General features: G+C 40.3%; 2 protein-coding genes and 1 pseudogene across 2 annotated transcripts; 2 read left to right on the top strand and 1 right to left on the bottom strand.

Annotated features, from left to right (window-relative positions):
• Positions 1 to 1,085: 1,085 nt before the first annotated feature.
• LOC116257690 (MADS-box protein FLOWERING LOCUS C-like) lies at positions 1,086 to 2,039 on the top strand. The gene has a single exon (XM_031634644.1). It carries the CDS (start codon positions 1,086 to 1,088, stop codon positions 2,037 to 2,039), a length of 954 nt encoding a protein of 317 aa, XP_031490504.1.
• An 861-nt stretch (positions 2,040 to 2,900) lies between these two features.
• LOC116257689 (26S proteasome non-ATPase regulatory subunit 8 homolog A-like) lies at positions 2,901 to 4,790 on the top strand (annotated as a pseudogene).
• Positions 4,791 to 14,984: 10,194 nt separating this feature from the next.
• Positions 14,985 to 23,514, bottom strand: LOC116257408 (uncharacterized). The gene is made up of 10 exons (XM_031634129.2): positions 23,024 to 23,514; positions 20,956 to 21,352; positions 20,197 to 20,280; positions 19,660 to 20,109; positions 19,222 to 19,357; positions 18,876 to 19,038; positions 18,643 to 18,771; positions 18,366 to 18,560; positions 16,466 to 16,588; positions 14,985 to 15,571 (listed from the first exon to the last, which is right to left on the bottom strand). The coding sequence occupies exons 2-10, from the start codon at positions 21,233 to 21,235 to the stop codon at positions 15,437 to 15,439; spliced, it is 1,695 nt and encodes a 564-aa protein (XP_031489989.1). The 5' UTR covers positions 21,236 to 21,352; positions 23,024 to 23,514; the 3' UTR covers positions 14,985 to 15,436.
• Positions 23,515 to 24,053: the final 539 nt, after the last annotated feature.

The raw sequence follows: 24,053 nt of genomic DNA, 5'->3' as shown, positions 1-24,053 counted from the left end.
TTTTAATACTTTTTTCTAATATATTTTACTTTGTATAGGTTTTTTTAACATTTTAATAGCTATTAATAAGCCATATGTAAGAACCATAGCATTTTGTGCCCCATTGGTAAATTAGATTCTCTATTAACCAATAGACATACTTAATGTGTAAGTTTGTAACGCAAATGATGTAACTCACTCACAAACGACAATGTGAAACAGGGAAACTTTGATACATACCCCACTTTATGAAGTATATGTAAATTTAAAATATTATGTGTTGAAATTATGCTTGGAATTTTGTTAAAAACAACATAGTAATGAAGCTGCTTATGTACGTTATACTGGTGTATGAAATTTTCATCGACCAACATGGCCAATGAAGAAAATACTCTCAGTTAATTAAAAACAGAAAACTTTTTGTTAAGACAAAAAAATCGAAAAAGATTAACACAACAATTTGTTTCAAATAATTACCAAAATATCTTCCATTTCTTTTGACGTATATGGATTGCTCTCAACTGTAACGATAACTCCGCAATCGTGTGAAAAGAAATTCAGGTAAGTCCAACTTTCTTGAAAGCGCAGATGTTAACGTCCAACGGGCAGCGCGCCATTTTTCAAAAAGGGGCGCTATTAACATCGAACGCGCCATTTCTTTCAAGAAGACGGGCAGAGTCTCTCTGCTGTCTTCTCTCTCCTTCCCTTCTCTGCGCTCTCTCCACCTTCCCGTCCTTCCTCGAGGCCGTCTCCAAGCTCCCTCAGGTGAGTCTCTCTCCCTTTCTCCGTCTCTCTGTCTCTGGGTAGGTTGCATCGGCCACGGACGTCCCTCTCTCTGTCTTTCTCTATCTGGGTAGGTTGCGTCGGCCACGGACGAAGGCGACCCCCAGTAGTTCCTTCGTTTTTGAAAGAGGGCAGGGTCGTCTCAGGACGGACCCCACGCTTTCCTTGCATCCGACTTAGAGCGGCCGGCGGCGATGATCAATCACCCGTCGTCCCTTCCTCTTCTCCTTCTTAGTCCCTTCTGCAGATTAACAGGTTGTATTTGTCGTCCTTCATTATCAACAGATCATTCCATTATGGTGAATAAGGGTCCGAGTCGGAGAATGGGACGTCGAAAGATTGAAATAAAGAAGATTGAGGACAAAGACAAGCGTCACGTGTGCTTCTCGAAGCGTCGGAACGGCCTCATGAAGAAGGCCAGCGAGCTGTCCATCCTATGCGGTGCTGAGATTGCCGTGATTGTCTTCTCCCCCGCCGGAAAATCCTACTCATTCGGCAGCCCCTCCGTGCACTCCGTTGTCCACCGCTTTCTCAATGTGTCGTCTCCGTCTTCTTCCCTCCCCAGCCCGCGGACGTCGGATGCGGACCCTGCGACCCACCAATCCAGCACCATGCGTGAGATCAACCAGCAGCACGACGGACTCTTCCAGCAGGTCGAGAAGGAGAGCAAACGTCTGCAGGACAAGACATGCAATGAGCAGGCGATCGACGGCTGGGATGCAGACATGAACAACCTCGACCGCGACCTACTGGACGACCTGCTTCCGGCCATGGAGGAGTTGAAATCGACGCTAACGGGGCTCGACGAGGAGCTCATGCTCAGGATGCCTAGTAACACCCGCATTGGATTTGATGCCGGATTGACTGCCCTTCCCCCTCCTCCTCCCCCTGCTTTCGAGCATCTAGCCTCTTCCTTTATCAGTACTAGTGGCTATGGGTTTAAGGCTAATGATGGCAACCCAATGTACTTGCCAATGTTCGAACCGGCCAACTTCGATCATGGCTTCACCACCGGTGGCCTTAACAGCCAGATCGACATCGGGAGCTCCTTCTCCAGCGAAGAAGATGATGCCTACACCATTGATCTCTCCGATTTTAATACTGATGATTGCATCCCCTCGTGTTTGCCAATGTCCAAACAGGCCAACCCCAATCTCGGCTTCACCACCGGTGGCCTTAACGGTCAGATCGACATTGGGAGCTCTTTCTATGATGCCTGCACCCTTGGTCTCTCCCACTTGGGTTATGATGATGATAGTATGAATTATGAGTTTTAGATTTTTTCTTCTCGTTCCTTTTTCAAATAAAAAATCTTTCGCTAACCCTTTTTTCTTTTAATTTGTGTCTCCTTCTCCACGCCTTGTTCAATCATATTAGTTTATTGGCTTCTTGGACGATTGTCAGATGTATTCTTTTTTTTCTTTTTTGGGTGAAGGGAGGAGGTAATTCTTTCTGATCATACGTGTAGGCCTTTTGGCTAAGTGACGCTTTGTACATGGTCAACGTGAAATGCGTTGCCATAAGACCTTTGATCAATTGAATAATATGACATGATTGTTTTGCTTGTGCTGGTTTTTCTTTTAATTGTATCAATGATATGGTTAGCATGTCCTGTTTTTGCGGAGTGGATCTATTGCATGAAAGCTAGAAATTGAAGGCATTGATCTATGAGATTTGTTAACTCGACAATAAGATGAGTTTCAAGATACAAAAACCATATTTTTTGATAGAAAACATGGTCCATGTCTGTTCCCAACAATTTAGTCAATTTTGCAAAGCAATATTGAAACTGCCTATTCTTCGGCAGCCACTGCATAGCTCTGTCTGTGGGGGGTGTGCATATTTGGCAAACCTTTTCCAGATTATGATTACGAGACACAACCCCTTCTGTTTTGAAATCTTAACCTCCTTCCGTCGGAAGGCCTTAAGGCTTAAGCCCATCCTCAAAGCGATGTCAAGGGAGCTCTTCACATGTATGGCCATTTATCCAGTATTTGTGGCTTGCCTATGTCTGGCATTTCATATATGTACTCAACACTGACATTCATATCAATCCAGATTCTGTGTTATGGGGAATGCATGTTCTGATATGTCAGGATGCCCTGATATTTATATATTAAAACGAAAAAAAACCGTAGATGGCATTTGTTCTGTTCCTCATGGATCCTGATATATCTTTGAAAGACTGCCCCGTGATCCTTTTGAACTTCCACTCTCAACATTGGCTGATGTTGGATTTAACTGCAGACCTGATTCTTTTGGATGTCTTCATGTGTCGGTGTCCTCCTTTGAAGTCATCTGATTTGATGATGAAGAGAAAGATGGATGCATATTATTTGCTTTTCCAAATTGTGCTTGACAGTATTTTCTTTGTTTGCCTTGTTATTCTCCTTGACAATTCAACACTTGTGCTGCAGTGGCCTTATTCCTCCATCACCTCAGGAGTATCAAATCTTGGGCCTAAATCTTCTAAGGCTTCTGGTTCAGAATAGAATAGCAGAATTTCACACTGAACTGGAGCTTCTTCCTGCTAGTGCATTGGAGAATCCTTGTATTAAGCATGCTCTAGAGCTCAAGCAGCTTTTATGGAAGGAGCCTACAATCGTGTGCTAAGTGCTAGGCAAACTGTTCCACATAGCACCTACGTCTACTACATGGATCTCCTTGAAAAGACAGTCCGGTAGTGCCTCCTTTACCTTTTAGGCTATGTTTGATGTTGAGAATAAAATAACAGACCTTGTTAGCACAGGTATTCACTTTCAATTGTGATATTTTCCCTGCAGTGATGAAATAGCAGGTTGCAGTGAAAAAGCCTATGATTACTTGACCATTGCTGATGCTAAACAGATCTTGATGTTCTCTTCTGAACAAGAACTCTTAGAATATATTACTGAGGTACAAAGTTAACCATTATTTTGCCTTTTTCTTTCATGTATGAGTTTCTTCACTTTACCGATGTTGAGGCTAAGTGCAGATTTATCTAAATAAGTTGGGTTTGTTTGGATCTCAGATGAGTTGTACACGATTTGAACCTGGCCTGGATTAATTAGCTTCCTTAGTTGTTTGAACCTGCAGTTGGTGTCTTACAGTAGTTGGTATCACCAAGGACATTCCATTGGAGCTTCAAACGGAGAACTACCACCGTATGATGATCAGAAAACTACCTAGTTGGGGTTGTTATTTTCCTTGCTCTTGCTTCCGTTGCATTCTTCCATGGGGATTATAGCTAACCCTTCTCATTACTGCATCATTGGCCCTTATCTTAAGAGTGGTGGGTTGGTAAGATTGCATCTTGGTTGGTACAACAGAAAATCTCGGAAGAACATAGGATGTCAACTTGTGTGTTAAGGTCCACTAGTCCAACATTATCTTTTCCTGCTTGTGACCCTGTTACTGAGGCATAACCCCATCGCTTCCTCTGCCTTACGTTTCACATGCAATTTTTAATTCTTTAGGTTCTTATTTAGTATTTACTGCTTTTAGGAAACTTGCCACTAACCAAATCAATGGACGTTATGTCAACTATTTTTGCCTGTATGACATGGATCAGGTTGCCAAGAGGGTAGCCATTAGCAAAGAAAGGGTTGCAAAACTGGAATAAAATTCAAGTATCCATGTGGGGGTGGTATATTTTGATCTTGTTTCATGCTAGCTACGCTTCCCTAGTATCGTTTGATCATGTCCACTCATCAGGGATTTTCTCTCCATCTATGGTTCTCTTGTTATTCTCCTTGGTGTATGTGCACCAAGCTGAAATCCGTCAAACACTTGATGTTGCTCGCATTTTATCTCTTGGATAAAAGGTAGACCAATCTGTTTTATCTCCTGATATTTGATCAATGACGGATTTCGATTGCTAACATTATGCTGCTCCGGTTTTTGTGCAGGAGCATCCCGATTGGGAGGTAAGAAATGGCCGTGTGTTTTTCCAGAAGGCGAAGGAAATAACATCTTGCAAGGAGATCCCTTCTTTGCACCTCATGGATCAGACACTCAGCCATGCAAGAGAACTGCAAGGCATTGTGTGATGGTGTCCGACAACATGTCAAACTTGAGATGTTATTTTCTCCCCTTCGACTTGTTGCTCCTGGAAGGGAAAGGGAATTTATGAGGGTACACACGTGCTGCTGTTTGACAATGTCGCTGACTGCACAATGTAGATTGCCTTTCACTTCTTTCTCATTTTTCTTTGCCATTTCATTCTCCTTCACAATATTATGTTTAATTGACGTGGTATAGAATCTACATTTAGAATTTTATTACAGGTTTCTGTTGTCCACTGTCCTTCTTTTCCTGTTCTTTTCCTCTTTAGCACCACACATACACTTGTTGCTGTACCTAAAGAGTCCATGAGATTGATTCAACCTGATTGCGTAGGATCTAACATAGTGTAACCATTTCCAATTTTGGTTTGCGTCGGTTACTTTTTCCTTTTTTGCTTCTGTGGAATTCGCGTCAGTTGAAATTAAGAGTTTGCTGAGCGCCTGGTAAAGAAGACTGGCAGTGTCTTCGATTTTGATACGTTAACCAAGTGAGTGGATGACTTCCCTGTCGTCCTTCTGCAACCTGATTTGTATTGATGGCATATGAAGTGGCCATGTTACTGTATGATGATTGTTGGTGGTCTCCAATAAGAACCTACGAGCACTTAAATTTATGATACATAAAGAAAAAAAATATGTTCGAAAGTAACATACCTGAAACTAAACATGGTAGCACCTGGCTTGCTTCGCCTTCATGTTTCAGGCATCTTTTCGTGTTACAGATATCAGTTCTTTACTATGCAGTTCCTGGGTGTTGAACACAGGAAGTATTACTATGAACTATGAAGAGTTCAAAGGTGATCAATCTATATCTTCTTTTAGAACGCTTTTCTTTTCCTTTTGTCTTCTTTTAGAACGCTTTTCTTTTCCTTTTGTCTTTCTTTTTGGGCGAACGATTAAATGAGGATTAACTATGCACGGTATAGGAACAGCTATGCCAAAAGAATGACTTGCTAAAAATACCACGCACAGAAAAAAGAGATTAATCGGACCAGACCAGGTGTTCAATGCCGTTCGTCTTTTTTCAATCCCCTGGTTAAGTAATAACCGGGCTGTAGAACCATTAAAGCGACGCTTCTGTTCTACTCTCCAATGGCATCAATAAATAAAAAATATCGTGCCTTTGACCATACTCTATGTCACCGATCAGAGTGCGGTGAAGATATTTTCTTTTTTTTTTTAAATTTATTATATATATAACAGAATAAGCATGCATATATTGTTATTATAATTTATTTATTAATGTATATAACATATTTGAATAATTGTATTGAATCAGAACAACATATATTATGAAAGTAATTTAGTAATAAGACATTTTAATTGGACTCGAATGTGTGTCGGGGCCACACTCATGTCCGGTGCGCACCCGACTCGATGCGACTCGGGTGCGGCAGTAAATTAAAAGAATCCTGTGACTTACACCATACTTTTTCGATGCCTGTAATATATTTTTTACGTTGTATAAGTTTTCTTTTTTTCACATTTTAATAGCTATTTGAATTGATATAGATATTTTTTTACGAAAGTTGAAAACTCTCATTTCTTAATTTTTCCATTGCTTAAAATTGGTGGAAAATGACATCTTATATATATATATATATATATATGTGTGTGTTATATATATGTGTGTGTGTGTGTGTTAAGCAATTAAAAATATTTACTGTGTAAGTTTGTATTTAGGTGACGCAATGATTTAATTCATTCACATATGACAATCTAAAACAGGGAAACTTTGAAAATATTTATGATACAAATGCCAAGTTATGAAAGATATGTTACTTTAAAACATTATATGTTGAAATTATGCTTAAACTTTTGCTAAAGAACAGCTTAGTAACTAAGCAGGTTATGTATGCCATACTGGCATACGAAATTCTTGTGAAAGTTTCGACATGTTATTTTCTAGGACATTCGCATGAGGGAGCATATTCATGTAATCTAAAGCTGAATACTATTTCTGGTGGACATGTTTTAATTCCTTTCTTCAATCTTAGGCTATTGTATCTCCATTACAGTAGTTTATGCCGATGCAGCAAATGTATTTTCGTATATTTATAATGTGATTCCTCATTCTACCTTTTTGGTTTATTTCGTAGTAGAATGTTTTTTGGGTTCAATGAAGCCTGGTTTTTGTTTTCTTCTTGAGGTTCATTGGTGGGCAGGCATTTCCAGGCCATAGTAGACCAGTTGTCTCATCACAACATATTAATTGTTTTTATTACTCATCTACCTAGTCAAAGAGCTGTGTCAAAATTTCAATTTGTAATGTTCCTAGTTATCTTTTGACATTACTCTCATGAACATGGTCTACGATGCTCTCTTATTTAACACCCAGTAGATAGGAACTGAACTGCCTTGCGGCATTCAAATCTCAACTCGTACCGCTTGAATCAGTAACAACCAAACACTTGGGACCTTTTTGACATCAAACGACTCCATTGATAAAAGCTCTTGGGAGTCATCAGCATATTCTCACCCGTGGACCTTTGCTCTACTGAACAAGAGGTCAAGAGCCCTTCCACACAGGACTACAGACAGATGCCTGCCTGGCTGCTCGAAAGGGGACTCAGACCGGCTCTGGCTAGCAGAGAGGAGAGGAATTTGGTCATTCTGGACTAACCTGTTACCAAGCATGACAAAACAATGGGAATTAGGCATGTCCAAAAATGTCAGATATACGTAATTGCTTCATCAGCAGCCGGCTTTGCTGGTGGGAGTGAGTGAAGGAAGTTGCACCACTTCCAGTGAATCAAAACAACTTGCTGACTGCAAGCTAGCATTCCTACTGCAATAAGCTCATTGATACAGTCAAGAAACTGTTCTTTAAAGAATCCCATATGATTCTCGTTTCTGTAGGATTGCTATTCATCTTTAATATGTGAACGTCTCTAGGACGAAATGTAACAGTTAGCGCCTCCAGAGCATCAGGCAGGACTTCATGTGCAGGACACCGAACCTCTGCTTCTTCAGTGTCCGTTGTAGGGGGCAGCAATGTGATTACATTCCAGGTGTAACTCCACCAAAACTCAACCGCTGAAGTAACCAGCCTATCTTCTGAATGAACATATAACTTCAATAGGGAAGTGATAGCCCTTAGAGATGCGACCGCTTGCAGCAGAGAAGTAGCTGAAGAGCTGGGCAATCGCCGTTGACAAGGCCCCTCAAGCCTTCCCAATACAGAACCAGTTGTATGGCATAAAGTGGGCAAATGAACCTTGTTTTTAACCTGCGGTCTTGGAAGGATAATGCACCTTTCTTGGGATTGAATGGTGCGTGGAAGGAGACCCCAAGCATCTTGCTCAGGGATTCCACTAGGATGGGTTGATTTGGATGCTCCCCATTCATTGGTTTCAATTCTTAGCTGAGCCCCTCAATCCACGATGCGACTCCTTCCATTGTGACGTGACCAACTGCTGTCTTCACCTTGTTAGCAAAAACCCGAAGAGCCAAGTATAGGCTGGAATTATTTGGTAGAACCAAAATTGTCTCCCATGAATCTCGCCAAGGTTCTAATTCTGTGGTGGTGTCATCTCCTTGCACCCCACTGTCACCTTCTTTAAGTTGCCATTCAGACAGAGTGACCTTGACTTAGCAAATGCCTATTTAGGATTGGGCATGCCTACAGAGTAACAGATATTTGGCATCGGCATGGGAGTAGCTCGAACATTCTCTAGACCACGATTAGCTTGCATCGCAGCATGCATCACCCTAGACGTGTTGTTGTGGTGGTCGGTATACAGAATTCCTCCATACTTCATACAACTTCTTCATTCAAGGGAAATTCCAGACTCCTGCACTAACCTTAGAATTTGGGTTCGTGCATTAAAATGATAAACAAGTGCCTTAACCTTGCTATGGTCAGTCCGCTGTCCACCAGTGGTCTGTTGAATTATAAGTGAAACTTGAAACACAAAATTTCCTGCATGCTGCTTCACCATTTCTATAATTTCTGAGGTGGCTGCCTCCTTAGATGTTTGCAAGACAAGAGTAGTCTCCATCTCCTTCAAGTTGAGCTCTAATATATTTTTCTCATGATAATCAAGCAAGCGCAGGTACCCTTCCTTCTTGGCATGCTCAGGTAATGTGTCTGTAAAAAGTTCTAGCAATTGGAGAAATCTCTGCCGAATATCTTTAAAATTTGTGTTAAAGAATGGTCTCCCCTTCACGTAAAAAACATGAGTTGCTACGTGTGGGTTGACAATGTAAAATGCAACACATATAGCACTCCTCATCAAGCTTTATATTTATATGATCAGACGGAGATGTCAGTGAACTTGCTATCCCTTTACTAATCATGGTCGACCTTTCGTCTCTATTGTTGAAGCGTCTTTCCAGGGAGAATCGACAAAGCAAGAAGTCTCATGAGTCATCTACCTTTACAAAAGGGTTATGCAAGTGTCCTTAGCTGCAGAAGAACACATGGAGGGTTAAACCTTTCTAGCCGTCTGGTGAGATAATGCTCGTCAATATCATTTTCTGCCGAGACTTCCCCTGCATCTACTGCAGCTTTCACCAACGTAAATGAGGTTGGACAACATGACAATGTTAGCGGTCCAAATAAAAGCAGTTTAATAGCTTGGGTTGCTCTTCCCTTAACCATCTGCAGCTTCCGTGTCCACTCGAAGGATATCAAGGGCACCATGGGAATGTCGACTTGATAACCCTCACCATGGAAGAATGCAGATGAAGGGTTCACGGCAGGATCTAGGGCAGTCATGGCGATATGTGATGCTACTTGTTCTCTGGCAACCCAAACCCCTAGCGTCCCCACTGGAATTATCCTAATCTCTCTTTCCAGTTTCTCACCAGGTGCCTCCTTCATCTCCCATCCCAGAAGGCCTAATCTGGTTGAAGGTGGCTGCACTAGCTTGTAAAGAACTCCATCATGTTTGAAGGAAAATGAAGAAGCGTACCTGAAATTTTCAGTTGGTGGCAAAGCTTCCACCATCGCCAAAGGCATCTCCCTCATACTCTCTTGTTGCTGCCATGATTCTACTCCACAGGGGTTTCTTAGGCCACCTTACCGACCTCCTACCCCCCACTCTGATGTCATCATGTTTGCACCTCCTAATAGGAATGGAACGATCTGATGCCAGTCCCTTTTGTATTCGTTTCTTCTCGCTAGAACCCAACTCCTCTTGTCTTGTGGTAGCAACTCCATGGTCTGCCATCTCCATTCCTGTTAAATTCTGCGCATCGTCTTCCTCAATTCCTTCTCCACCCCTGCAGTATTGTTGCTCAAGGTCCTTGCTGCATTCTTCTTTCCGCCAGTTCTGCTCATGTTCTTCTAATTGCCTCAATATCTGGTGGATCAATTGTTGCCTTGTCTCCAGTTGGGGCTTTGTGCTTAGGAGATGCCCAGCTTGGTCGTAGAAACTGCAATTGACTTCCTTCTCCTTCTGGTTTGATGCCTAACCACCAATGTTCATTATCCAGTCTCTCGAATCATCCTCCATCTCCCGCTGGGATGGCTCTGCTCGTGGCCAAATCGGCCAAGATCGAACTCCCTCCGGGCGACATAGCTCTCGATAGCCTTCTTCACCCAAACAGAGAAAGAACTCCCATCATAGCCACAACCCCAAACTTGTGAGATTGCTGATGTATTCTTCATACTCTTTTAGGCTTATCAGGTCTCCAAGAATCAGGGCTTGGCACACCATAAACCTCTGCTCCTAATTGCAGGAGTATGCAGCCTTCAGGAATGTCGTCCCATGGCTGAAGGCGTCCATGGATGTTCTTCATCATGCGCCTTCCACTGCTCTCTGGCTCTGATACCATTGTTAGCAGCCACCTGCTAACTACCAACCCTTACAAGAGAGAACCCCAAACTCACACACGCACACTGCCCTAACCCCGTTAGAGCCACCCCCTCACTAGAGAAGAAGACCTCAATTCATCGATAACCTTAATGATGCCCACAATTCCTTTATTTATAGTGATCTTCTCGATCAGTCCAATAAACCAGATACAGACCCAATTCCTGATTCGAACCCTAAACTGTAACAGTATGCCTGTGATACATCAAGCGAGTCACTTTGTGGAAGTGTTGTAGAAACTGTCTGTTTTGCATTGAGCAAGAGAAGCCTCCTCAATCGGTTGATTTGAGAAGAGCTTGGTGCTGCCTCAGGATTTGTGCGAAAAGATAATTTGTTCCTTCTTGAGGTCTATCTTTGTCTCCTTAATCCCTCGTCAACTCCTCATCATCGGAGGAAAATATGGCCCCGATTGCATTGGTTATATATCCTTACCAAAATCTAATGATAATAATGAAAGAAGCAACTAAAAAATCAAAATATTGCAAAAGATAGACATAGAGACATAACACACTTGGAGAGATCAACTTCTTGGAATCAACTTGTTCCACAACCGAGAGATCAACTTGTTGGCATGCATATAGAGTCTAACAATTTGATTTTGGGAAAAGAATCCACCAAAATCAAGGCATTAATTATCAAGCTAAGCCTAAATCATAGATGATATTTATGTGTACAATAAGTACATCTTCTACATGATCAGAAGCCCTTATTCCATCCATGATACAAAGCAATCTCATGTCATCTAAGATGCACGAAGTGTTGGGTCGGGCCACACATCCCTTCATTTTCTTGCCTCTAGGGTCTAGAGCTGTATCGATGTTAGATAGTGAGATCTCATCATGCTTCCCTAACGAGTAGAATCAGAGATGCACCACATAATGCATCTCCCTCAAGCTCCCCCTGTTTGAGCTATGCTCCAAGACATAGCTTTATCTTTGTAAATTACATTAGATATATTTTTTTCTTTTCTTTTTACTTATTTGCTTACAAATAATGCAAAAACTTAGTGGATTACACTATCGCTTGTGATTCAAAGGGATTGCCATCACATTGGACGAGTTAATGAGATTGAAAATAAAAAATCAAACATCAATGTTCTTTGCAAGTGTGAAAAGAGATGTTTATATTTCTTGACCTCACGTTTTGCATTTTATTGAAGCCAGACCTACTTTGTACATGTATACAGTTTGCTTGTGCCCCACTGTTATACATCTTCTTTTTTAGGAAACTAATTTTAATTCATTTTATTAACTGAAGTTCTTGTAAACAATTAGATTCAAGTACGTTGCAGCGACAATATAATTCGAGGTCTCCTGTTCCAAATCACCTTGATATAGACTTCATCGATACCCTAGATGCAAGAAAATGAAGGGATGTTCACACTCTCAGCTGGGCAGTGGATTACGCCCGCTCACCCAAAAAAAATAAAGCAAGTATAGCACAATAACCGAGTATAAATATTAGAAAATGAACCATGGAGAAGGAAATTCACAAGCTTTGTGAGTATGTGATCCTGTGAATCCACCATCATTGACACAACTTCTAATCTGATAGTGACCTAGTAGCGCGCCCTGACCCGAGACTTGCTGCATCTTAGATGACATGAGATTGCTTTGTATCATGGATGGAAAAGGGGCTTCTGATCATGCAGAAGATTGCCATAAATATCATCTATGATTCAGGCTTAGCTTGATAATTAATGCTTTGGTTTTGGTGAATTCGTTTCCCAAAATCAAATTGTTAGACTCTATGTATGCCAACAAGTTGATCTCTTCATTGTGGAACAAGTTGATTCCAAGAGTGTGTTATGGCTCTATATCTATCTTTTGCAATATTTTGATTTTTTAGTTGCTTCTTCCATTATTATCATTAAATTTTGGTAAGGATATATAAAATCACTTAAAAGAAGAAAACAGTAGAACTGGCGCCACCAGCCAGATTCCCAGTTTTCCGTCCTCTCTTTGTGCAGACCCAAACGAGTAGGGAAAGGGGCAGACAGTGGGAAACGTAATCAAGCAGAAAAACTGATAACTATGTCGAGAAAGAAGCAACGGGGCAACAAGAAAGAGTTAGAACTTGGAAGACAAATAAAACCAATCAAGCTCAGAGAAAATGCGGTAAAGGCATCGTAATTTTTATCTTTAGCATGTAAAATCACTCTTATACTCGCCCAATAAATTCGAATGGCAAATTAACTATGCAATAACTCTTCAACATCCACAGACTAAACCAAGAAAATGAAAGAAGAAACAAACCCGTCACAGTGCGATGAACCACGACCGAAAGACACACGGACAACCAAGAGACAGGCCGTGGATGGGGACGATGGTCGGGGCCGTCTGCCTCAGAGAAAGCGATGGATCTGTTCGCCGGAGGCCCCCCGAGTAAGCCGCAGACACCGATCCCAAGATCGGCGACCTCTGCGATTCCCGGCGAGAGAGAACGAGATAGAGTGACTGAAAAAATCCATGTCTGTCTTTCAAATGGACCCCATCAAATGGAGTGTTTGGATAAAGAAATAGCAGATCAGTGAAGATGGAACCGTTTTCATGATTCAAAATTTATAACTGTTGAACAAAATGAAAATGCAGCTGGTTCTTGAGTGCAAATGGTGTAAAAAACAAAAATGAAATCCTAAATCTTTGATCGACTCTCAGTTCGGACGGATTGTGGAGCATGAATTAAATTCTGTTTAATTTTAACACTATGACCCACCTGAGAAGCTTTGTTTGGAGTTCATCTTGCATGAATAATAATGCATTATGAAGCAGTTCAATACACGCACTTTTGCTTTAGCGAGATGATTCAATGGCAATAGCATGCCTCTGGTTCTTCTGCGTAACAATAACACTGCAACGTGTATCATGATTTCTTTCTACTGCCGCAAGTTTCTAGTTTCCGGAAGAATGTTCCCAGTTTTTGAATTCAAAAGCATGGAAACTGATTATTCACAGCCAATTTTGTAGTTTTGGTTTTGTGACGGTATGAATATGCATCCAACTGCGCAGAATGCATTGTCCTACAAATGGGAGTCGAAGATATAGGCATGTTGTCATGTCCTACTTCTTTCATTTCTTTTATCCATGTTGGATTGAACGACTCTAACTAAACAATCATGGCCACATCATACTGAAATACACCACTCAATGCATAATATCCAGTAATGAAAAGCTAGAGGATTTTTTTTATCTGTCTAGCATCTACATGTGTATATACACAGAATGAGTGAAGAATGAGTGAATAATGACTTTTGTTATCTAGAGTCACTTAGTTATTTAGTTATTTAATTACGTTTGTCTGTCTGATGTAAATTGAAAAAAAAAAAAAGAAAAAAAGTGTGAACAAATTTTAGATGACAAAAATACCATCACATTTTTTTCTTTGTTTTTTCTTACATATCCATCCTCTTAAATCTTTTGACCCTGACTAAATGGTTGGGTGATCTAGGAAAGTCAAAATCACAATTAGATTTTCCAATGTGTGTGTATATATATATATATATATATATATATATATATACATATAGATATATATGTATGTATGTATCTGAAAGTTTACCTTGTATCTCCAAATGTGCTTTACAATTAATCTACAGGCTGATCATGCAGTATATTCTTTTGCGCCATCAGCTAGAAAAACAGATAGCTACCAGGATGATAGCAAAAAGCTTGTAGCGAACTCCATTATATATAGCAGTGATAGAGCCGAACTTGTAATCTTTTTCAGTTGCTTATAAACTTGCATTTTTTTTTTTCGATTCTCACCCTGAATTAAAATCTTTTTCATTCAACAACCACTTCAATGCCCCGCCAACTTCTTTGGGTGGTCCCGTAAATTTTCTTTAGCTTTCACCCTTACGTCACTAAAGCAAAGAAGAAGAGACTCAGGTTTCAATTTATAATAACCTAACTAACAATAGATGTTCTACACTTGTCATTCAATTTGTTTTACAACAAGTAGTACCTTTTGTGTTAGAAGTACAAAAAACTAGTATTGCCTTTAAAAAGCTAGATTTGCTTTATATGTTTTTTCTGTCTTCCCATGCATGTCCACCTAACTGCTGCGTCTGTACAAAAGAAAATTTATTATTTTAGTTTATTTTCACTAGAAGGTTAAAATTATTCTTTTAAAATTTCATATAAAAGTTTATTATTTTAAATAGTGAGATCCAGATTTATACATTTGGATCTAAAGGGATCAAATCCATTCAAATGTAACCATCTTCACTGATCTCCTATTTCTTTGTAAACACTTCATTGAACCTATTATGAAGACGATTGTCATGTCCATAACATCACATCATACATGCGGGTCTCAGGGAACCGTATCCCTGGACACAGTTTCAAGCGAGCCAAGCAGCTAACTAAAATTTGCCTTCAATTCCTTACGAATGGAACACACCTCGGGTGTTAAACCGAGGGCTTCTTTTTAACCTTTTTTTTCTCAGTATTTACAGTACACGTGACATCGTCTTAAAGAATAAGAATAGAAAGAAAAATATACAACAGCAGGATGTTGAACAGATTTTGACAGAGTGGTGAAGAACGGATTATATGTATAGGGACTTTGGAAAAAGAAAAAAGGCCAAGTATTGTTGGATCTGCTCGTGACAAAGAATAAGAACAGTAATGGCTGGAGGGAGCAAATGGGAATGACTGGTCCATTTAATGGCAAGAGAAGCTAAAGAACCACGTTGCCTCTCTTCACAGAATTGCACACAAACTTGAATGCTGGTAGAACTGCCCATGATGGGTGGTTGCTGCATGTCCCCACCAGTTCTAGTTCAGCAGCCAACGTGGATGTGCTGTGCTCTTAGAAGTTGTCTTTCGCAAATTCATCATCATCTAGGGTCACAAGCGTGGGTATCTGGCCACGATTAACAAAGTCGATCTTGTTGAGTCTCACACAGCAGAGGACTTGCTCCGGGAGTTCCTCTGGCTTCTGTGCCTGCAAAACAAGTGATTTTCAATCGACAGTCGTGCCTTCCAATGGATACTCAAAGTAAATTTCCAGCAACTCAAAAGCCTGAATGTCGACAATCAGCCTGAAACCATATGTCCTAGCTTGGGCTCAAACAAGTAAGACAATCTGTGATTCCAGATTGAGTAGCTGAGTCCTAGCGCAGCACTCTAATATTGAAAACTCATGCAGTTTTGCCCAAAATCTAACAAAAGCCTGGTCTTATGCAGGTAAATATGCCGAATTGGTTCCAGGAATCCCTTAGCTGTTTAGCTAGTAGCTTAGTACAGAATGTTCTCATGGTTTCTAAAAGTTACCACATGCTTGACGCAATCTTTCATGAACTATTGGGAAGTTCCAAAATGGACAAATAGGTAATAGAGAAGTCTAGAGAGCATGGACCTAAATGAGGGCTGCCAGGTATGGCCAATGAGGGGTTCAGGACAGCAGGTAGGGCTTCGGCTTTCACTAAAGCAGTCAAAATTCAAAACCCATGAGAGGTCAGGGTACTAATCTCACTATTTTGCATAGCTAGAGACCAGCTTATATGTAGATGTTTGAGGGCCCCTGCCGTGGCTCCCCTCCTTTAGGGCCTACTCACCTTGGGGAGCTCATCACATCGAAGCAGGTTACGCGTTTGGCCTCAAACATATGAAAACGTTCAGATGCCTGAAATGATTAAAATGCCCTTGACATAGAAAGAAATTAGAAAGGGCAAAAACAGCTTCCTTTAGGACAAAAATGGCTGCCTCCCAGCAGTAAGGTCAACTACTTTTCACTATCCACGTACAAGAGTCAGGAAAGGAAAAAGGCAGCCGCATAAGTTCAGATAGAAAGGTGGAAAACCTTGTGATAAGCAATCATAGCAGCTGAAGAAACTACCTGAATGGTCAACCCCAGATCAAGTATGCCATATTGGAGGCGCTCACGAAAAGCTTCCAATCCTTTTCTCGATATATAACTGAAACGATGTATGTCTAGATCTATCTCAAAGTAATTCCAGCCCTGTAGGACATCACAAAAAGAGCATGAGCAAATAAACGAATTTACTTTGCTGTTAAACAAATGTCATCAGAAATCTAAATGCACAGACAAGCAACCAACGCAACTACCGTTCTCTACCAAATAGGTCTGGAAGACACAATAAATATCCTCTTCACTTCATACAGAACCCTGAGTTTTCCAAGAAAATTGATTTGAAAATTCACAATAAAGACAATCATAGATAAGATGTGAAGCTTTCTTTGGATATGACAGAAAGCTGAAGCTGTTAGAATTTAAGGATTAGCTGTAATGTAAGTATGCATACATGTTTTTATATGTACTATCATACATCTTAAACTCCTAGATGTATGATTTGTATATATAAATACAAGTATGTATGCATAGGCCTTTTTGTATTTATTTTCCTTTTATTTTTTCGTGTATTTTTCTGTATTTTTTTTATTTTTATTTTAGCAAAGGGAACTAACTGTTGGCTGCTCCCAACGGCTAGGAATCTAGCTGTTGAAGCTGCCCAATAGCTAGCTCTTTTTTCTCTTTCTTTCTTCTATAAATAAGGGACTTGGGTCCCTTGCTTAGCACGGGCTTGAAGGCCTGATTTTGTGTATTATTTGAGATTGAATACAAGTTTTTCACCTCTAGTTTGAGGTTTCTCCTTGTGTGATTTCTTGGAGTGGCTGGTATCTTCAAGAGTGTGACTCTTGAAGTGTTTCTATCATTAAGTTCAGGCCTGATTTACAGAAGAAACAAAAAAAAAATTCCCCAGTGCAGAAACCAAGTTGCCCCATGAATCAAGACAAACCTTCCACGCCATTAGCTTTACAGCAAGGAATGCAAGTTCCAGGTGTATGGAAGATTTAATAACTAAATATGAATAAACAAATATTAGTGCTTTCCAGTTCCTGCTTAGTTTCATACTAAACGAATGCTACCTATAAAATAATTTGATATCTGACAAACATGCAAGAATCAAGGAATATTCTCACTGTGTACAAACACAAATACATAAATGATGATGGTAATTCACTATGCTGACAAAAGCATCTATTACAATTCCCATGGTAGAACTGTAGTAAGGATAACATTTGTCTCATTTGATACATGAAAAGACTAAATGAAATGGACATAGTGAGGTTATTTGCTAGATGCAAATTGAGATTGAGATACCAAATGAAATGCATAGAGTGAGGTTATTTGCTAGATACAAATTGAGATTGAAATTTTACCCCAAGGGAACTGCAACACGTTGAACTGAAGACTATTCAGCTGCAAAATTTGTAAAATATCTTCCATTGAACTGAAGTGCATAATTTGGTCTACAGTTTGTCAGGACTCAAGGCCAATTGTCATCTATTGTGCTCTTCAAAGCTTCCATTGAAATATTCATAATTTGTTGGTCTTCTACAATCTGGGAGGACTCGATGCCATTTTTCATGTAATTTGTTCTTTAACATGGTTGTCGTACACTTAAAGTCAAAAGACTTAAAATATATGATATTATAAGTCATATGATGCTTGAGCAACTGTTTTTCCTGCACAAGCTCTCTCTCTCTCTCTCTCTCTCTCTCGTGTGTGTGTGTGTGTAGACATCTTAAGATATGTCTTTGTGTTGTCCTTTTCTCATCATTTTTGTAGTGTATTATATCAGTAAGCTTATCCTCATTGTAATCTAACCCTGCATCTCTTATAGGTTGCATAGGCAGCTTGAGTGAAGACTCCAAAGTTTAATACATGAACAGGGGAAAAGATGGCAACAGCATAAGGACTCAACTGCTTTTACCTTATAGAAGTTATGCTGAGGACGTGAAAGCACTGGTTTGTCATTGTAAGCATGCACAAGCTTTCTCTCAGCAGCACTTAAGTGAAGCTCATCTGGATTTACAACCTGGGCCATGATCTTCAGCCGCTCCCGAAATGATACCAGAGAGTCTACTGGGAAGCCTTTGATCCTCTCAGTTTCATCATCTATTAGTTTCTGCATGTGGCGACTTGAAAGTCAACTAAGAAACATGTCCAGCTTAAGACTTACACTGTCACTTACTGTAAACTGGACATACCTTTATGCTTTCCTGAAAATGAGGTGAAATGTCTTTATCAAAGGTGTCAGATATTTTGAAATATAAAACAAGGCTCATCCCTTCACCATCACTGTCACCAAGAAACATTGCTGCTGGATACGTAGGGAGCTGCCACAAAAGAAGTACAAAGAAAAAGGCGAATCAGAACAAAAATATTTCTTGCTGATATGGATCTATTCCATTATGCAGAGGATTCTGAAAATAAAAAGCACCTGAATGTTAACGATTAAGAGAGAAGGCATCTTATCAACAGGTTTAGTTGAAGGGAGCTCAAGATACTGAGCAATGTGATTTATCTTATGTGAAGAGACAAACAGGTCTACTCCAATTGGGGTAAATGGTGCATAGTTTGGGGCGTTGCTCTTTCTCTTGTCTCTGCAGGCAGAAAATTGTAAATCCATTAACAGTCCAGCAAAAAACAGTCTATACACAAAGTTTCCTGAAAAGACAGTCAACAAGACCAAGCACAGTTTCAGGACAATTCCTAGTTGCACTTCCCAAATGAAGCCCACATAATGGCAACAAATCATGGGGTGGTCCACAAGGACAACTGCCAACCTGAAATAATTTTCACTTCGAAGTTTAAAGACAGATGGATCGAGATGAGCCCAGCAACCCTGTGTTAGCTTCTCTCCAAGTGACCGTGGAATCTGAATTCCTGCTCTGGGACGATATAAGAATCGCTTTGAGGTGCCTGTGAAAACATGTTAGTTATAGAAAAATGCAGAGAAAAATGTGAGATGGATGCAAATCTACTAGACTTTCTTCTAGATGAAGTACAGCAATCTTGACAATTGGATATATAAGGTGATCTCAGGGGTAAGGGGCAATGCCAATATTTTTTTAAATTGTTCACTTATTTTTCCAATTTGGTTTCGGAAGGGAAAACAAAACTTCTTTCTTCTACATAGGCAAATTAAAACAAAATGAATTGAATGCAAAATGCAAATTAGATGACAAGAGACATAAGTTCTCAAGGGCATGATGATGACTTACATATTTTTGTTGCCTCAGTTCCATTGGACAGCCTTTTGAAAGATAATCTAATAACAGCAGATTTTCTCATCTGAGATGGTGGGCCAGGACTTAGCGGTAGAGTTTTATCATTAAAGCTGACTGTCGGGACTAGTCTTGGTAGGCAAGAGAGTGGCTTTGGTTTCAACTGTTGGTCATAAACCTTCTCTTCTGTGTTGAGCACATCTTCCCTTAGAAGGTTAAGGTTTCCATGGGTTTCCTCAGGTGTTTTTTTTCTTTTCACAGTAGCTTCGAATCTAGAACTTTTGGGCTTGGCTTCATCCGTTCCTAATTGTCCAAACTCATAGTCCTGTGCACTAATAACTGCATCTGAAAAATCCTCAATTTTACAGATGGCATCTACTAGGCATGCGGTGCTATCGTACGGCAGGACTTGAGCACCTAGGCTGCCAGTTATGATAGGAAAACAATCTGCAATAAAATATGAAAATCAGATATAGAAAATGCTACTGATTATTCTTTATTCTAAACGATATTCACAAAGTTTGGTTTTCTAACCTCCATGAACGCTGCTGAAGTCATCATCAGATTCAGACCCAAGAATACTGACACTGTCAAACCATGCTTCCTCTTGGCAGACCACTAGAACCACATGTTCAAAAAGGTTAGTTCTTCAAGCTTTTTACTGATCAGATGAAGATGAACCCATAGTAACAACAAATCCAAACCGTTGATTAACATAAAGTCAATCTAACATTGAAAGAAATTACAGACCATATATTTAGTAAAATTCTGAATCTTCTGTTAAAGTGAACATGCATGCAAAGGTCGTTTAGTAACATGGATGACCGTAGTTACCGGTGACCAGGTATGTTTTCCTCCTCCTCCTCCTCCTACTTACTTTGCTATACGCAGACCACAGGTGGTATTCGTACCAGAAATTGAATCACTTGACTAAAATTCGGCAGACCAGAGTGCAACATCCATTGGACATAGATGTCCGCCACACACAAACACACACAGATATATATATATATATATAGTCACTGCTCTCTCTCTCTACCAAATGCAACAAAATTTAGTAACAGCACAGCAGCCAAGGATGCGGGAATATCAAATCCTTAAAACATTATAGGCAGTACCATCGTCATTCCAACACGTGCATACCCATACATGGAAAAACAGTTCAGTAACAAAATTCCAAGAGTGGAAACGTTTATAGAACTTGTGAAAATGATGTACAGTATGGAAGCAAATAATTGAAACATAATGCAACAAAGAAGAAGAGAAAGAACCACCGGTGAGGTTGAAAATTACCACTAGCATCTAGTTGGCCACTGTGCCACTCTAGCTGAGTGAGGTGGAGGGTCAGGTTCGAAACCTCTGTTCTACCATGAGCAGCTTCATTTTTCTCAAAGTCCATTTGTACAAATTCGCTAAGTGCAAATTCTGTTAGAGGGTTCATGGCATCACTGACGCGTGGTTTAGGAGCATCGGGGATTGAGGGAGTAACTTTTCGACGGCAATTTCTGGACCTGATGAAGTACTTCCGAGTTCTGGGTTTCCTTTTGGCTGATGTCGACACACAACCGCCCATCGTGGAAATCCGGCCTTTGAGATGCCCGTTTGCAGTTCACGAGGAAAATTCTTTCAAGGGCTTCTGTTGGTATACTCCGGACTCCAAAAATTCACAGCGTATGAGAGACGTCTTGATCTGCACATGCAACCATGTAACATGATTGAGTGACATAAGCATGAACCGAGGAAGAACATGAGCAAGAGTTCTAGAAAGATAAGTGGCAATGAGCATATAAAGCTCTGCAACAGATAGAATCGGGTAACTGTAAACATGGCTAAGATTGAAACTCAAGGGTTTGAAAAACTTGGAGAAAGGGCTAATCATTTTTTTTTACCTTCTTCAACGGCCGATAATAATTCAGGTCGGAAATGTTCTGAAGTAGATCAGTACAGTGAGGACGGGGAGTGGGTATTAACGAATTTAGCTATAATCCTAACTCAGAATTCGACAAACTAAGCAACCAAATGCTTCAATATTCAAATCAAAGAAGTTCCCAACTCGTTTTATGGTAAGGAAAATTTTAACAAGTTTTCCAGCAACCGAGCCAACCAAAATGCTTGCTTGATGCAGAACTAACAAACGCCCGCAGAGATTGCCCTCCTGGTGGTGGTTGATGGTATCGGTCTAATAAATTGGCACTAGCACTGTTCGCAAACCCGGTGAGCCAAATCGTACCTCGCCCACCATGACCTGCCCAGGTTGCCTCAATACCGGCCTTGAACGTAGACAAAAATTATGTTTGGCTCCGTAGGAACGGAGCTCCACCAAGTCATGAATGGATCGACCAGGTCGGGTCAATCAAGAGTTGGCCGGAGAATTGAATTTTTGTGATCGAATGAGTTAGTTCAATGGATTCGCATGCATATACGGTTTCTGGATAGGATGTAATAGATCAACACTGTTTACCGAATAATTATATGTATATAACAATAAAATGGCATTTGTTTAGTGCATCATAAACAAAATTTTGGCACATTTCGATGTGTAGATCTATATTTGAAGCACATTTATATGCTAATCTCTAAGTCACTTTTTTCTTTTAAAGTTTATGGTGGTAAGTTATATCATGGAAAATTGAAATCAATTGACAGCCGGATATCACTAAAGCATCATGAAACTTTCACTAAAGCATCAGAAACTGTTGCAAGATTATAAACCATTACTAATGGTACAGATTTCAAAATTTTAACCGTCTGATTGATTTCAATTCCTCATCATACCATGAACTTCTATTAAATTAAAGAAAAGATCTTGACGAAGATATCGAGTTGTATGCATGAGTTGGGCAGGTTTGATCGAGTTTATAGAATGCTAAAAATATGGTCATGAGTATTAAGGCCACGGAAATTTATGGTCTGCCACGTTTATATTTCCGGCCATCACAAACGATATTCCGTTGCCGGCATTCTCCAACGGGTTCCAATCATATAAACAGCATGCTATAAACACTCCTAAGTACCATTGATATAACATATAGAAGCCATCTCCTAACATTTTTTTTTTCTTCTTATTACAATTTGTAACGAAAATACAAAATATCTTCGCACATATGCACAAACTTTGCAGGAAGAGCTTCGAAATGACCAAACAAATTTTGGCGCCAAAAACGAAACACAGTCTTTTGATGCTTGAAAAGGAATAGAAGGCCATTGACAAACCAAAACTAACGATATAATCAGAAGAAAAAATGATGCATTTGGTTTTCGCCTGTCATTTAAGAACCAAAATTAAGAACAATCAAGCCCATTTTAAGAATGCGCAGACAGGCATCCATAAAAAAATGTACAGAGAAATCGAGAGAGGAACCTGAGGTGAGACGATGGTGGTGGTATCTGATTCGCTTGACGGAGGGCAACCGGTGGAGCGGCGGGAAAGGAAGGAAGGAGGGAGGAGATGGAGGATGACTGGGGAAAAAGAGAGGTGGAATGGCAGGATGCAGGAGGGAATCCCTCCGGCGAACGGCGGGCACTCGGAATTCTTCCCTCACTGCATCAAGAACAAGGGGAAGGTTGGGCTTGTTTTGAAGGGGCGAGGGGAGAGGAGGGGAGGAGGAAGAGAGAGGGAAAGAGAGAGAGCGGCGGTTTCGGGGTATGATCCAAGGAGAAAAGGTTCAACAGGATTAACAAAGAGCTTCTAGAGAGAGAAATAGAGGAAGAGGCCGGCCTTAAACGTCGGAGGGGCGTGCCTGGACATTGGAAATGACAGCAGAGAGGATGAAAATGCTCCTCTTTCTTTCCTGCCCACTCCCCACATGCATGAACAACAACAATATTTTCTGTACCAACAGAAAAATCAGAAAGGAAGAAAATTCAGATGTACCCATCACTCGTTTCTCTCCTTCTTCTTATCAATTTTATCTGTTTAATTCGTTTGCCAATAATAGGACTCGGTTACAATCCAAAGTGAGAAACAGCTTCCATCTCTTTCTTTTTCTGTTTGGTTTTCTCTTGTGATGAATCCACGATGGAAGACGCGTACAACTGACGCGACAAGATGGCAGTCAGAGCCACCGACATAAAATTCGCTTCTAGAGAGAGAAAATGCGATTCACACTTTCACACCAATCCATCCTCTTGACTTTGACTTGGCAAATCGAACCTGGGACAAGGAGAACCCCGAAATTATTCAATTTCCTTGTCAGTTTGATCGAAACGATTGGGATTTGGATAATTGAAATAGTCAGAATATTTGGACTAATTCAATTAACCATAAAAGAAGGAAGAAATCCATAAACCACTTTTACAAAAATCGGTTTTGGAATTATCTGCTAAGCTGTCAATTGAGTGAATTGTCCAATTCAGCGCTTTAGTTGTTGAATCGATAGTAAATCCGCAAA

This window comes from Nymphaea colorata, chromosome 7 (genome assembly GCF_008831285.2).
Source record: "Nymphaea colorata isolate Beijing-Zhang1983 chromosome 7, ASM883128v2, whole genome shotgun sequence".
NCBI lineage: Eukaryota > Viridiplantae > Streptophyta > Magnoliopsida > Nymphaeales > Nymphaeaceae > Nymphaea > Nymphaea colorata.
The sequence above is the reverse complement of the archived record's forward strand: the minus strand, read 5'-3'. Positions and strand labels throughout refer to the sequence as shown.